At 42.8% G+C, this 14,226-nt stretch overlaps 1 protein-coding gene across 1 annotated transcript in view; it reads right to left on the bottom strand.

Moving 5' to 3' along the window:
* The window catches only part of LOC309549565 (uncharacterized protein), a 162,057-nt gene that overhangs the window by 16,271 nt on the left and 131,560 nt on the right, over positions 1–14,226 (bottom strand). The window contains exons 15-19 of the mRNA XM_082249925.1: positions 13,390–13,543; positions 13,070–13,251; positions 8,726–8,876; positions 6,662–6,775; positions 5,905–6,012 (exon numbers count right to left, since the gene is read on the bottom strand). Of these exons, the coding sequence (XP_082106051.1) occupies positions 5,905–6,012; positions 6,662–6,775; positions 8,726–8,876; positions 13,070–13,251; positions 13,390–13,543 (709 nt within the window). The remainder of the gene's footprint in view (positions 1–5,904; positions 6,013–6,661; positions 6,776–8,725; positions 8,877–13,069; positions 13,252–13,389; positions 13,544–14,226) is intronic.

A 14,226-nucleotide genomic window follows, 5' to 3' on the forward strand; every position in this document is an offset into this window, starting at 1 on the left:
CTTTAATTATCCTGATATAGACTGGGCAGAAGGAACCGCACACTTAGCCAAGGCTAGGCAGTTCCTAAATGTTTTGCAGGATAATTTCATGGGTCAGATGGTGAATGCACCGACAAGAAACAATGCGGTACTTGACCTACTGATTACCAACAATACAGACCTGCTCACGGATATAGAAATACGGGGCAACTTAGGAAACAGTGACCATAGGTCAATAAGTTTCAGTATTAATTACAGTAATAGGAAGCAGAGGGGTAATATAAGGACGCTGAATTTCAAAAGAGCCAATTTTCCAAAACTGCGCTCGCTGCTAGAAAATATCAAATGGGATAGAACCCTAGGAACAAAGAACACGGAGGAAAAATGGGAGTGCTTCAAGAGCATACTTAACAAAGGGATTGACCAGTGCATTCCAAAGGGAAATACATTTAAAAGAGCAAAGCTAAACCCTGGGTGGCTAAACTCCAACATAAAAATGCATTTAGTGCTAAAGAAAAGGCCTTCAAAAAATACAAGACTGAGGGGTCATTGGCAGCATTTAAGCATTACAAAGAGTGTAATAAGAAATGTAAAAACGAAATCAGGGTGGCTAAAATAGAACATGAGAGACATATAGCGGAGGAGAGTAAAAAGAACCCCAAGAAATTCTTTAAGTATATAAACAGTAAGAAAGCGAGGCCAGAACACATTGGCCCCATAAAAAAGGACAAAGGAAATATGGCCACTGAGGACAGAGAAAAGGCGGAAGTGTTAAATTATTTCTTCTCTTCAGTCTTCACAAAAGAATCGGGGGGCTACACGAACCTAGCTTGTAAGGCCGATCTAAACAACACACCTCAGGAAATACCGCCATGGCTAACAGAAGACAGACTTAAAACTAAACTAGAGAAACTTAACATAAATAAATCACCGCGACCGGATGGCTTGCACCCGAGGGTTTTGAAAGAGCTCAGCCAGGTGATTGCCAGACCATTATTCTTGATCTTTAAGGATAGTTTACTGACGGGTATGGTGCCAGCTGATTGGAAAAAAGCCAACGTGGTACCAATATTTAAAAAGGGGCCGAGATGTATCCCGGGTAACTATAGGCCGGTCAGCCTAACATCTGTAGTCTGCAAGATTTTGGAGGGGATGTTAAGGGACCACATACAAGACTTTAGTAATGAAAACTGTATTATTAGTAGTAATCAGCATGGATTCATGAAAAATCGTTCTTGCCAAACCAATCTATTAACCTTCTACGATGAAGTGAGCTGCCACCTAGATAAAGGTAAGCCTGTGGATGTGGTGTATCTGGACTTTGCAAAGGCCTTTGACACCGTTCCCCACAAACGCTTACTGTACAAACTAAGGAAGGTAGGTATGGACCATAAGGTGAGTACCTGGATAGAGAACTGGCTCCAGGGGAGAGTACAGAGGGCGGTGATTAATGGGGAGTACTCGGATTGGGCGGGTGTGGAAAGTGGGGTCCCCCAGGGTTCTGTCCTGGGACCAATCCTGTTTAATTTATTCATAAATGATCTAGAGGAGGGGATATCTAGTACAATCTCAGTATTTGCGGATGATACTAAACTAGGCATGCAAATATCTTCTATGCAGGATGTGGAAACCTTACAAGCGGACCTGAACAAAATAACGGGGTGGGCAACTACATGGCAGATGAGATTTAATGTTGAAAAATGTAAGGTAATGCACTTGGGGGCCAGAAACCAGAAAGCAAGCTACTCACTAGGGGGGGGGGGAACCTCTGGGTGAGTCTAGGATGGAAAAAGACTTGGGGGTACTGGTAGATCACAGGCTTGGCAGTGGCATGCAATGCCAAGCCGCTGCAAGCAAAGCCAACAGAATACTGGGATGTATAAAAAAGGGGATTCATTCCAGAAATAAAGAGATTATTCTTCCACTCTACAAGACTCTGGTCCGGCCACATCTGGACTATGCTGTCCAGTTCTGGGCAGCGGTCCTCAGGAAGGATGTGCTGGAATTGGAAAGAGTCCAGAGAAGGGCAACAAAAATAATTAGGGGAATGGAGGACATCAGCTATGAGGAAAGACTACAAGCACTGAACCTATTCTCTCTGGAGAAGAGACGATTGAGGGGGGATATGATATCAATGTACAAATACTGTACTGGCGACCCTAGCATAAGGAACAAACTATTCAGAGAAAGGAGATACAATAAGACACGTGGCCACTCACTAAAACTAGAGGAAAAGCGGTTTAACCTTAAAATGCGTAAGGGGTTCTTCACTGTAAGAGCGGTAAGGATGTGGAATTCTCTTCCACAAGCAGTCGTATCAGCAGGGAGCATTGATAGTTTCAAAAAACTATTAGATGGGCACCTTAGAGACCACAACATATAGGGGTACACAATGTATGGTTAAAAGCAAACACACACTCACATCATAGGTTGAACTGGATGGACTGATGTCTTTTTTCAACCTCACTAACTATGTAACTATGCAACACATTAAGGTAACCTCTCTCCCCCAGCCTGAGATTTGAGCAGCAACAAACTTATAAGGTTATCACTCTCCTACTGTTAGCATGTTCCTTGTCAGCACATGATAGGACACTCAATGGGTTCATAGTGTTGCATCCCATTCTCATAGTCAGAGCCCAGTAAAAACAGATCTAACAGCCTCATAGATATGTACTAGGATTAGATAGATAGGTTTAGTGTTGGCTCACTGTATATTGTGGAGCTGTGTTTTGATGAATTCAGTTGCCTCACTATACACAGTTTGGCTGTAATTGTTTGTTAGGTAAATTCTACGTTGTAAGCTCTAACGAGCAGGGCCCTCTAGTTCCTCCTGTTTTGAATTGTATTGTAACTGTATTGTCTTCCCTCACATTGTAAAGCGCTGTGCAAACTGTTGGCGCTATATAAATCCTGTATAATAATAAATAATACATTTAGTTTGCTCACTGTAAATTTAGTTTTCTCACTGTAATCAGTGTAACTGCATTCTACTAGTTGGGTCTGCTCAGTGTGCCCAGCTGCTGCCAGTCTCATTGCTCCTTCTGTCTCCAGAGAGCTTGAGAAGCTTCTGGACCATAGGAATGGAGTTATGCAGATGGCAGCATAAATATATATACAGCCCTGGCTAATCCCAAGGAGGGAGTCTTTGAAGACATGCTGTGAGACTGTATATATTCCTTGAGCACTCTAGGCTCTGGGTCTTTTCCTGGAGAGGACTGGTCCAGCCTGGAGAGGCTTGCTGCCCTCCAGGACATTGCTGCAACATGTCTGCTATTGCGAGGCTTCAGGTGGATGACCTGAGGGCCTGGATGCTGAGACCCTGAAGCTAGAGAGGGAGCTGACTGAGGGGGCTGTCCGCTGAAGATCTAGTCTGGTATCACCGAAGTAAAGTGTTGCATGGAAGTTGGAAGGAGGCAATCAGCTATCCATGGGCCTTGTATGAGTACAAATAGTTCTAAGAGATCTTGGGGGCTTTTGGGCTGCTGCCTCCCCCCCTGGTGCTAGAGAATCAGCTGTGGGTCTATTTAAAAGGGAACAGCGGCTGGTGTTCTGAAGAGCTTAGTCCACCTAATTCTCTGTAAATGAGGCTCTGCTCTATTTCCTGGTTTTGGAGTATCCCACCTAATTCCCTCAACCCTATCCAAGTTCTCCAAAAATAAAAACAACAAAAACAACTCCCCTATACTGATCATTGGAGAAATGTGTGGATGAGCCTGTGTGTCTGGCTGCGGGGCAAAGCTTGAGGGGAAGACTGATGCAGTATTCCTTTAGCTCCTATGTAAGTAACACTACACACAATTTCATGAAATTTCACGATTAGGAAATTTATATTGAACACTGTGGGGTGGATTCACTAAAGCTAAATTGACTGTGGACATTGCAAGTGCAGTTGCACTAATTTTCCTTAGTAGATGTAATTGTGGTAAAGCTTCACTTTGTAAAGAATACCTAATCAAGTGCTAGGAAAATAATATAACTTTCTTGCACGTGATTGGATGGTGGAAATCAACAGCGCTTGGGGAAACTTCTGGAGAAAATGAGTGCAACTGCAGTTGCAAAGTGCACAGCCTATTTGCCTTTAGTAAATTAACCCCATATTAATCATAAAGAATATCAGCATTGTGTGACACCTTCATAAAAGCTTTAACCACTTTAATACAGGGCACTTCCCTCCCTTCCTGCCCAGGCCAATTTTCCCCTTTTAGCGCTGTTGCAATTTGAATGACAATTGCGCGGTCATGCAACACTGTACCTACACCAAATTTATGTCATTTTCCCCCCACAAATAGAGCTTTCTTTTGGTGGTATTTGATCACCTGTGCGATTTTTACTTTTTGCTAAACAAATAAAAAAAGACCAAAAAGTTAGAAAAAAAAAAAAAAGTTTTTTTGTTTATGTTATACAATTTTGTAAATAAATAAGTTTTTTCCTGCACTGATGAGCACTGATGAGACTGCACTGACAGGCACTGATGGGGAGGCACTGATGGGGTGGCACTGATGGGGTGGCACTAATAGGCGGCACTGATATGCGGCACTGATAGGTAGCACAGATATGCAGCATTGGTGGGCACTGATAGGCGGCACTGCTGGGCACTGATAGGCGGCATTGATGGACACTGATAGGTGGCACTGATGGGCACTGATAGGTGGCACTGATGGGCACTAATGGGCACTGATAGGCGGCACTGGTGGGCACTGATGGGCACTGATGGGTGGCACTGACGGGCGGCACTGATGGGCACTGATGGGCACTGATAGGCGGCACTGGTGGGCAATAATGGGCACTGGTGGGCGACACTAAAGGATAGCAATGATGGGCACTTGTGGGCAGCACTGATAGGGAGGACACTGGTGGGCATCACTGATGGGGAGGGCAATGGGGGGCTCCCTGAGCCCTGATTGCCATCCCTGGTGGCCATAGTGGGCATCCCTGGGGTCATAGTGGGCATCCCTGGGGTCATAGTGGGCATCCCTGGGGTCATAGTGGGCATCCCTGGTGGATCTAGTGGCATCCCCCCCCCCCGAGGGTCTGCACTGGTAATCAATGATCTGATTACCAGTGCCGATTCCCCCCCCCCCCGTCAGGGGAGCCGCCGATCGGCGCTCCTTTGCTCGTGCCTGTCAGGCACGAACTAAGGAAAGCCGATCAACGGCTGTTCCTATTTACTATGTGACCAGCCGTGATTGGACACGGCTGATCACATGGTAAAGAGCCTCCGTCAGAGGCTCTTTACCGAGATCGGAGATGCAGGGTGTCAGACTGACACCTCGCATCACCGATCGCCGCTCTGCGCGCCCCCGGGGGGCGCCCAGAGCTGTGTTATCCTGCCGCCGTCATATGACGTCCGGTCAGGATAACACAACCACATTCCCGCCGTCAATTTGTAATAGGGCGGGCGGGAAGTGGTTAATGAACACTGGTACTCACAAACATACTTCACAATCACAGGAAGAGACCCACTTGATCGTTAGTGCATAAAATAAATCACTGTAGCTGATCTAGTATGTAGCAGCTGTTTCTAACGTGCTTTAAAGGAGGATGCATTTCACGAGCAGACCCTCTTCATCATGGCTGCCAAGAGAAGCTGTCACATGATGCTAATGTGCTTTCTGTTTGTCCTATAGGGGTTCATTTACTATAGGCAAATAGACTGTGCACTTTCTAAGTGCAGTTGCTCCAGAACTTAGTAAATGAGGTGAAGCTTCACTTTACGAAGAATACCCAATCACATGCAAGGAAAAAAAAAAAAAAAACAGCATTTTTGCTTGCACAAGATTGGATGATGGAAGTCAGCAGAGCTCCCCCTTATTTAAGCTCTGGAGTAACTGCACTTGCAAAATTCACAGTCTATTTGCCTTTAGTACAACCACCCCAGAGTGTATCTGAAACAAGGGTTACATAGTCATCTTATGAACAAACCTCTGATGCGTTTCTTGGTGATATTCCCGTTGCCATCTTTAGGGATGTGGGGTTTATCTTCCTCATGCTCCCCTTTTTCCAGTTTCTGCTGGGATGAAGACCCTACTCCTTTTCCAATGAGGGATGAAGCAGATTTGGATGACATAGAATGTAAATATATGTAAACAAGGTAAGTAATATACCAGAATAAGAAAACAATGCATTGGTGGTCACTGGTACCACAGATTCCTCTTTTTTTCTCATTGGAGAGGTTTCCTGTCCTGACAGGAAGTAAAGGGAAATTCCCTCAATAAGGACACAGACAGCAATAAAAAAACATTGGTTCTAATCCTAGTCCGCTCCATGTAAAACAAAATTGAAGGTTATGGCTAGAGTTGGGCTTCAAACTTAAACCATCATCTGTGCCCCTTGCACTTGCGAAAAAGAGAGATGTTATTAAAAATGACATTTTACAGCTGGTGTAATAGGTCAGCAGCAGGTCAGTCCCAGCTTTCTTTTTCTGGAGAAGATGTTTAGATACCCTCAGAGTTTAGGGAGAATACAAGCATGTGGTGTTTGAAACTCCAAAGGGAATAAGCTGCAAAACAGATAGTGGAGCCTCATCATTTATGCAAGGCTTGGGTGACACAGACCAAATTAAGGACTATGACAGTGGACATTGTAACTTTTTACATTTATGAGTGGCCTTTTTTAAAATGAAATGCATAACGCTAAGCTCTTATTGTTTCTTTAACAATTGCAATGACATTTTACAAACCTGCATGTTTCTTCCCGTCTTTCAAAAATTCCCAGTCATAATCGGACAGTTCAGTGTAGCATATGTGCTTTAACCTGCATGTTCTGGTTTGCTGCATCGTAATGTCCTCCATATCTGTAGAATGGCCAGAGAATATCATTATCCTCCTTAGTTAAAAATATGTAATCAATTATTTTTACCATGTAATAAGTATATTCTACCATGGAACAGCTTCATATATCCTAACTTGGTTTGCACAGGGATATCTGCTTTGGGCATGCAGGGCCAGATCAGGAGTATGTCTCAGACAGATATACCCAGTGTGCGATTTAAAGGGTTAGTTCACCTTTTCAAAAACTGCCTTTGTAGGTAAGGGACGTCTGTAGATAAAATCAAACTGTGCAGCTTTGACCAAAGTTTTCTAGTCAGGCTTCATGAGGTACGTAAATGGCCTACACCTATAGCAAGGGCAAAATTCAATAAAACAAAAAATTATCTATCTATGCCCAGCTTAAGTTCTAACTAGAGATGGGTTCAGGTGCGTTCGGATGCACTTCTGAACCCACATGGCCAAGCTCGTCAGGAGGCTGTCACCTGTAATAGGCCAATCATTTGTGGCTGAGGCATTTCCTAGCCACACGTACACTGAGGCATTCCCTAGCCACAGGTACACTGAGGCATTCCCTAGCCACACGTACACTGAGGCATTCCCTAACCACAGGTACACTGAGGCATTCCCTAGCCACAGGTACACTGAGGCATTCCCTAGCCACATGTACACATGCCCCCTCAGGTGTGCAGCTGTGGGACAGAAATGCATCGGCCATAAAATAACTGACCCATTTACAGGTGACAGGTTCCTGGGGCGCTCGGCCATGCGGTTTCAGGAGTGCATCCGAACACACCCAAGCTCATTCTTAGTCCTAGCCTTGTACCCCCCCCCCCCCCTCCCCAAGGAGCTTATTTGCTTCTCTTTGATGGAGGCAGTCTCCTCTCCTAACTGCATTCTCAGTTCAGAAACCTTCTCTGGCATTGACTAATTCCTCTTACACTTGGATTATAGATTTATATGCCTAGGGACATGTTTATAAAGCAATGAATCTTACATTCAACAAATATTCACTGCAAAAATCTACCAGGTACATGTGTTTAAATTACAGTGATTGATTCGCCACCAGTGAATGTTTGATGAAAGTTACTACTCAGGTGTGGTAAGTACCGGAGAATATTTTGGGACACAGAATGTAAATGCCGGAGTTGGCTGCTGCCATCAAAGGCAGCTACTTTTCTGTGTGAGTTCTAGATTAAAATAGGGAACTAAGGAGGGATGGCTAGGTTTTTTTAACGTGAAGATGTACTTCAGGTACTTTAAAATAGTACTGGCAGCCTCCTCCTACCACCTGTTGGTTGGCTTGCACTCCTTTTGCTAATTAGAAGCAGCATCTGCTCAATTTTTATATTTTGACAAGTGGTGCAAGCTTGTGCTTGGACCACACTTTTTTAGTTCCACAAAAACTTAATTGAAATACAAAATAACGGCTGGAAGGACATGAGAAACGGGTGGGGTCAGACAGCAGCAGTTTAGAGGGAGGTGGAGGAAAGCAGTGGGTGAGAAGTACAGGGTGACCCAACCATCTAGGGGTGCCCTAGCTTCCTCCTCCACCCCTGAGCCTCCGCCACTCGTTGACAGACCGGATGCTGCACCACACTTTTTTAAAATCCCCCTTTGTATTTAAATTATCTTCTACTGGTGTAAACTACCTTGGTGGTTTAATGGGGATATTGTCATCCACTCTGCCATCTAAGAGTTATAATACCTCAATTCACTGAACAGTGCATTAACCCTTCAATGTCAACAATTGAGCCTTCCACAATGCACAGAAGAAAGATAGCTTGCTACAGTCCCAAAATATTGTGAAGTCGTAGTACCAAACAAACAATGAAGCCAGGTATGCCAAGGGTGAAACACAACCAGACGTGTATACCTTTATGAAAATTAGGAATTATATAAAAAGGGACAAGACTGCATGTTGGGCCCATAGTTTCCCCAACTTGATTCCCAGCAATGTCTTTAGCATAACCTACTGAAAAAAATGGTCTTGAGAGCAGGGAAGCGGTTGATGTTGAATTCCCGAAACACATAATCAAAGAATACTTCTATGCAGCTTCTCTCCTGAATCAAACTCAGAGCATCATACAACACATCCCTAGCCGTTCTCTTGTCTGCCTGGAGCCTCTGTCAAATAAAAAGATCATGTAAAGAATTCAAAAGAATAGACATTTTTTTTTAACATTTGTTTTAAGTTTATAGGAACAATAAATATTTACCAAGACCCACATCTTGTGTTTGATTTTAATTCAAATACCCCCAAAGCATGACAACGTATTGCCTGTCCCCTTTAAATGTGGACCTAATTAGTTCCAAGTAATGCCTTCCACTTTTAAAATAACCACAATAGGCTTTTGAGAACACTTTAGTACAGGGGTGTCCAGCCTTTTGACCTTCCTGAGCCACATCGGAAGAATAAGAAGAATTGCCTTGGGCCACATATAAAATACACTAATGAAGCACTACTCCCTTGGGAGCTGCTGTGTGTGGGTTCCCCTGGGCTACCATTAGCAACAGTAGAACAATCTGACATGTTTCCAAGTGTTTCACCTCAGACAAGGATCAGTCCAGTTTCTTTGGTTTTTAGGTTTTATTAGGAACTTGGATAGGAGAAGGGATGAGTGGGATACTCCACCTAAATTGAACTATACACAATATGCAGGGACGATCTGAAAAATGCTGATTAACACTGGTTAACGCTGAGTAGCGCTATGTTGAGCTAGTCACGGCTATGCCGCTGCTTCACTTTGCCCTTGGCTGTGAAAAGAGTCACTAAGCTTCCTGAGGTAATCCTTTCCTAAGGCAAGCTGTAACTTGAGGTAGACTGTACTGCTGAACAACTTCAGGGCTGTTCCTGGTGCCCCCTTTATCCCTACTCTTCAGGGCTTAACTACAAACCCAATTCCAAAAAAGTTGGGACACTGTACATACAAATTGTGATTAAAAAAGGAATGGACTAATTTACAAATCTCATAAACTTATATTTAATTCACAATATAATATAGATAACATATCAAATGTTGAAAGTGAGACATTTTGAAATTTCATGCCAAATATTGGCTCATTTTGGATTTCATGAGAACTACAGATTCCAAAAAAATTGGGACAGGTAGCAATAAGAGGCCGTAAAAGTTAAATGTACATATAAGGAACGGCTGGAGGGCCAATTTGCAACTTATTAGGTCAATTGGCAACATGATTGGGTATAAAAAGAGCCTCTCAGAGTGGCAGTGTCTCTCAGAAGTCAAGATGGGCAGAGGATCACCAGTTTCCCCAATGCTGCGGCAAAAAATAGTGAAGCAATATCAGAAAGGAGTTTCTCAGAGAAAAATTGCAAAGAGTTTGAAGTTATCATCATCTACAGTAGCAATGACGTTGAGTGAAAGGTTAGTCTGACAATTAAAAATGATTGAATATGTTAGGGAAAATAACATTTTACGGTAATAAGGGGCTTGTTTCCGGGAATCTTATCATATCTTTGGCAGAACATTTCATACCATCTGGAACACAACTGGGACACAGCTATTAAATACCAACTAGAGTTCTAAACATTTAGAAGAATATATTCTTTAGTATATTAAAGGGGACTCTGACTATATAACGATATATAATGATAGGCTCTTCATATATTCTCATATCTTGACAGCATAATATCATCCAAAGATTCAGAGAATCTGGAACAATCTCTGTACGTAAGGGTCAAGGCCAGAAAACCATACTGGATGCCCGTGATCTTCGGGCCCTTAGACGGCACTGCATCACATACAGGAATACTACTGTAATGGAAATCACAACATGGGCTCAGGAATACATCCAGAAAACATTGTCGGTGAACACAATCCACCGTGCCATTTGCCGTTGCTGGCTAAAACTCTATAGGCCAAAAAAAGAAGCCATATCTAAACATGATCCAGAAGCGCAGGCGTTTTCTCTGGGCCAAGGCTCATTTAAAATGGACCGTGGCAAGGTGGAAAACTGTTCTGTGGTCAGACGAATCAAAATTTTAAGTTCTTTTTGGAAAACTGGGACGTCATGTCATCCGGACTAAAGAGGACAAGGACAACCCAAGTTGTTCTCAGCGCTCAGTTCAGAAGCCTGCATCTCTGATGGCATGGGGTTGCATGAGTGCGTGTGGCATGGGCAGCTTACACATCTGGAAAGGCACCACCAATGCTGAAAGGTATATCCAAGTTCTAGAACAACATATGCTCCCATCCAGACGTCGTCTCTTCCAGGGAAGACCTTGCATTTTCCAACATGACAATGCCAGACCACATACTGCATAAATTTCAACATCATGGCTGCGTAGAAGAAGGATCCGGGTACTGAAATAGCCAGCCTGCGGTCCAGCTCTTTCACCCATAGAAAACATTTTAATAGCCTGTATTAGACAAGAAAAGGAAAACGTTCCTATTCCTAAACTTGAGCAGCTTGTCTCCTCAGTCCCCAGACGTTTGCAGACTGTTATAAAAAGAAGAAGGGATGCCACACAGTGGTAAACATGGCCTTGTCCCAACTTTTTTGAGATGTGTTGATGCCATGAAATTTAAAATCAACTTATTTTTTTCCCTTAAAATGATACATTTTCTCAGTTTAAACATTTGATATGTCATCTATGTTGTATTCTGAATAAAATATTGAAATTTGAAACTTCCACATCATTGCATTCTGTTTTTATTCACAATTTGTACAGTGTCCCAACTTTTTTGGAATTGGGTTTGTACTTGGCACCCCCGTTACAGTAACGCACTGGGTTAGTTGGCTCCTTGATCCCCTGGACCTCTCTCGAGTGGTCCCCTCTCTTAAGGGCCATACACACTATAAGATTTTCTGAAGACTTTTTCCTTCAGATTTACCTTTTCTATGTAGTGCAAGGGCCTGCCAGATTGCATGCAAATTGAAAGTTTTAGGTTTGACCTCATATTATATGGTTTTGGTAAATCTAAAGGAAAAAGTCTTCAGAAAATCTTATAGTGTGTATGGCCCATTAGGCTGGCCATACATGTTCAACTTTTGTTGTACAATTTTCTGTCAGATCTACCACAAACCACATAATGTGAGGTCAAAGCTAAACAACACATTCACTTGTATCTAATTAGGCAGGCCTTCATACTACATACTTGAAGGTAAATTTCAAGAAAATCTGACAGAAAACTGAAAGAAAATTGTATCATGTATGGCCAGCCTTAGGCAGACCCCTGGGCTGATCCTTGAGTACTCACGACACTGTTTTTCCTGAAGTCTTCTGCCCAGCAGCTCCACTGGTCAGCACACTGGATCCTCCGCAGCACAGCCCAACTCCTGGTCCCTAGGCCGACTGCCTGGACCACCTTCCTCACTTCAGCAGGAGGAGAGACAGCTGTCCACCTCCGCCTGGGACTTTGCTCCCGCCAAAAGACACCCTGTCACATGCCCCCTCATGATTTATTCCCAATCCCAGGATGCATTGCAGCAATGCCCACCCCTTGGGACAGTCATAAACCCTGGTGTGCTATTGGCTAGGTTTCCTCCACTGTCTAACAAGATCCCTCATTGGATACAGTGGGGAGACTCCCCAGACTCAGTAAGTCACACCTGGAAGCATGTTACAGGCTAACTAACAGATCAGACCCTCCTGATAAGCAGAACAGGGCCACACATATATTTTACCTAGCACCTACCTAGGAGGGTGGTACACTAACAAGAAGGATAGCTGATGAGCAAAAAAGTCAGGAAGATCACAAGTTAACGATCACTGATATAGATAATGTACAGATCTGAGTAATAAAACTTCATTTTTTTTGTAATGTTTTTTTATTCTAAAAGCAAAAGAGGGCAACTTAAAACTAGTGCAATATTTGACACTCTTTTTGATAAACTAAGGCATCATTATATGATTCAATGGATGGATTCAATGTAATTCTCAAGGTGCTCATCAGATATTTTGGTTCTAATTTTGCCCTTTGTGCACTTTATCCTTGTAAATAGTTGCTCACAAACATAGGTGCTGCGGATAACTGATGACATGAATAAGGCGTGATTGTGAAGAGTGGGAGAGTTTTCTTTGGGAAGATAAAAGTTATAAAAGTCCCAGTATAGAGACACTTTTAAAATTTTCTTCAGCTGCATATGCTAGCGAAGTGTAAACACAAATTCCTAATGAAATCAACATTTCTAAGTTTGCGATTTTGTGTTGGGCCCCATTCAAAGCCGCCTTGGGCTGCATGTGGCTGGTGGGCCGCAAGTTGGACACCCCTGCTTTGGTAAGTACTAATTCATCTTTGCCAATATCAGTGTCTCATTATATAGGATTTCCTTAAAATACTTAACCCTTAGCTTACCAGTAGCTCCAATTTAGAGAAGACTCCCATATCGTGCAATCCATTTAAAAAGGGGAAGCATTCATTAATGGCAGCACAGATGTCAGATTTGTGTTGTTGATAAAACTCCAGAAGACCACCTGGTTGGTTGAACTCAAGGTGATGTTTCCCATTGAGCAGTTCATCTTGCTCCACATTGGACTCTGTGTAGCAAACGCAGGTGAGTAAGTAAGCTTCTTTAGAATGTTGAACATTTAATGATGATGCAAATATGTAACTGCTGAGCTATAATATTCTTTTCAACAATCTTAAAGATTGCCTGTTGATAAAAAGGAAATTACCTTGTAATATGGCCTGCAGGTCTGGATAAAGAGTCTGGTAGCACTCTTGGAATATGTACTCAAAGACAACACTTAATTTCAAGTCCTTTTTCTCAATCAGCGACAGACATTCGTATATTACTCGAGAAATTGGCCTTCCATCTGCTTGAAATTTCTAAAAAATAGCAAACTTTTCATTTCAAAGACACCTAGCCTTATATACATTATTTTTACTGAATTAAACAAAGCCATTTCAAACAATCTACAATTAAGTCTGTGAGTTACTTATTCCATCTACTAAACACTACAACTGCCCAAAAATTTACTCTATTTAAAGAAAATGTAAACCCAACATTTCATATTCCTGATATGCTTGCTGTACCATGTACTTGTATGAAAAAGTATCCTGTTCGCTTTGTATTGCTTCCTTTGTGTGAAATCCCCTGTGTCCCTCTGCTTTTCTATTACAAACTGACTACACCAGGCATAGCAGCACAGCTAGGTCAGTTCTCTAGCTGTGCTGGGAACTCAGTGTGCTCTCCTTCCATGAACAGACTTCTGCTCCCACCCCTCTGGCAGAACCCATCACTGGGAAGCTCTGTGTACTGCAGTTCCTTCTCCCTCACTTCTCTGTGCTGTTGTAAACAGAGGCGAACTGAAGGTTTGGTGGTCTAGAAAACATTTAAAATAGTTAATTTAGGCAGGACCTGGTCTTGAAGGTGATAGACTCCGTGCTAAGGCTGTGTAATAAATAAATAGGTAGGCTGCAGCCTCCCTGAACTATAGCCAAAGACTATATTGAATGAAAGAGTGGAGATTGTTAACAGGCAGCGCCATTTCCCTATGTGTTAAAGTATT

Source organism: Pelophylax lessonae (assembly GCF_965119305.1).
Source record: "Pelophylax lessonae genome assembly, chromosome: 1".
Lineage (NCBI taxonomy): Eukaryota > Metazoa > Chordata > Amphibia > Anura > Ranidae > Pelophylax > Pelophylax lessonae.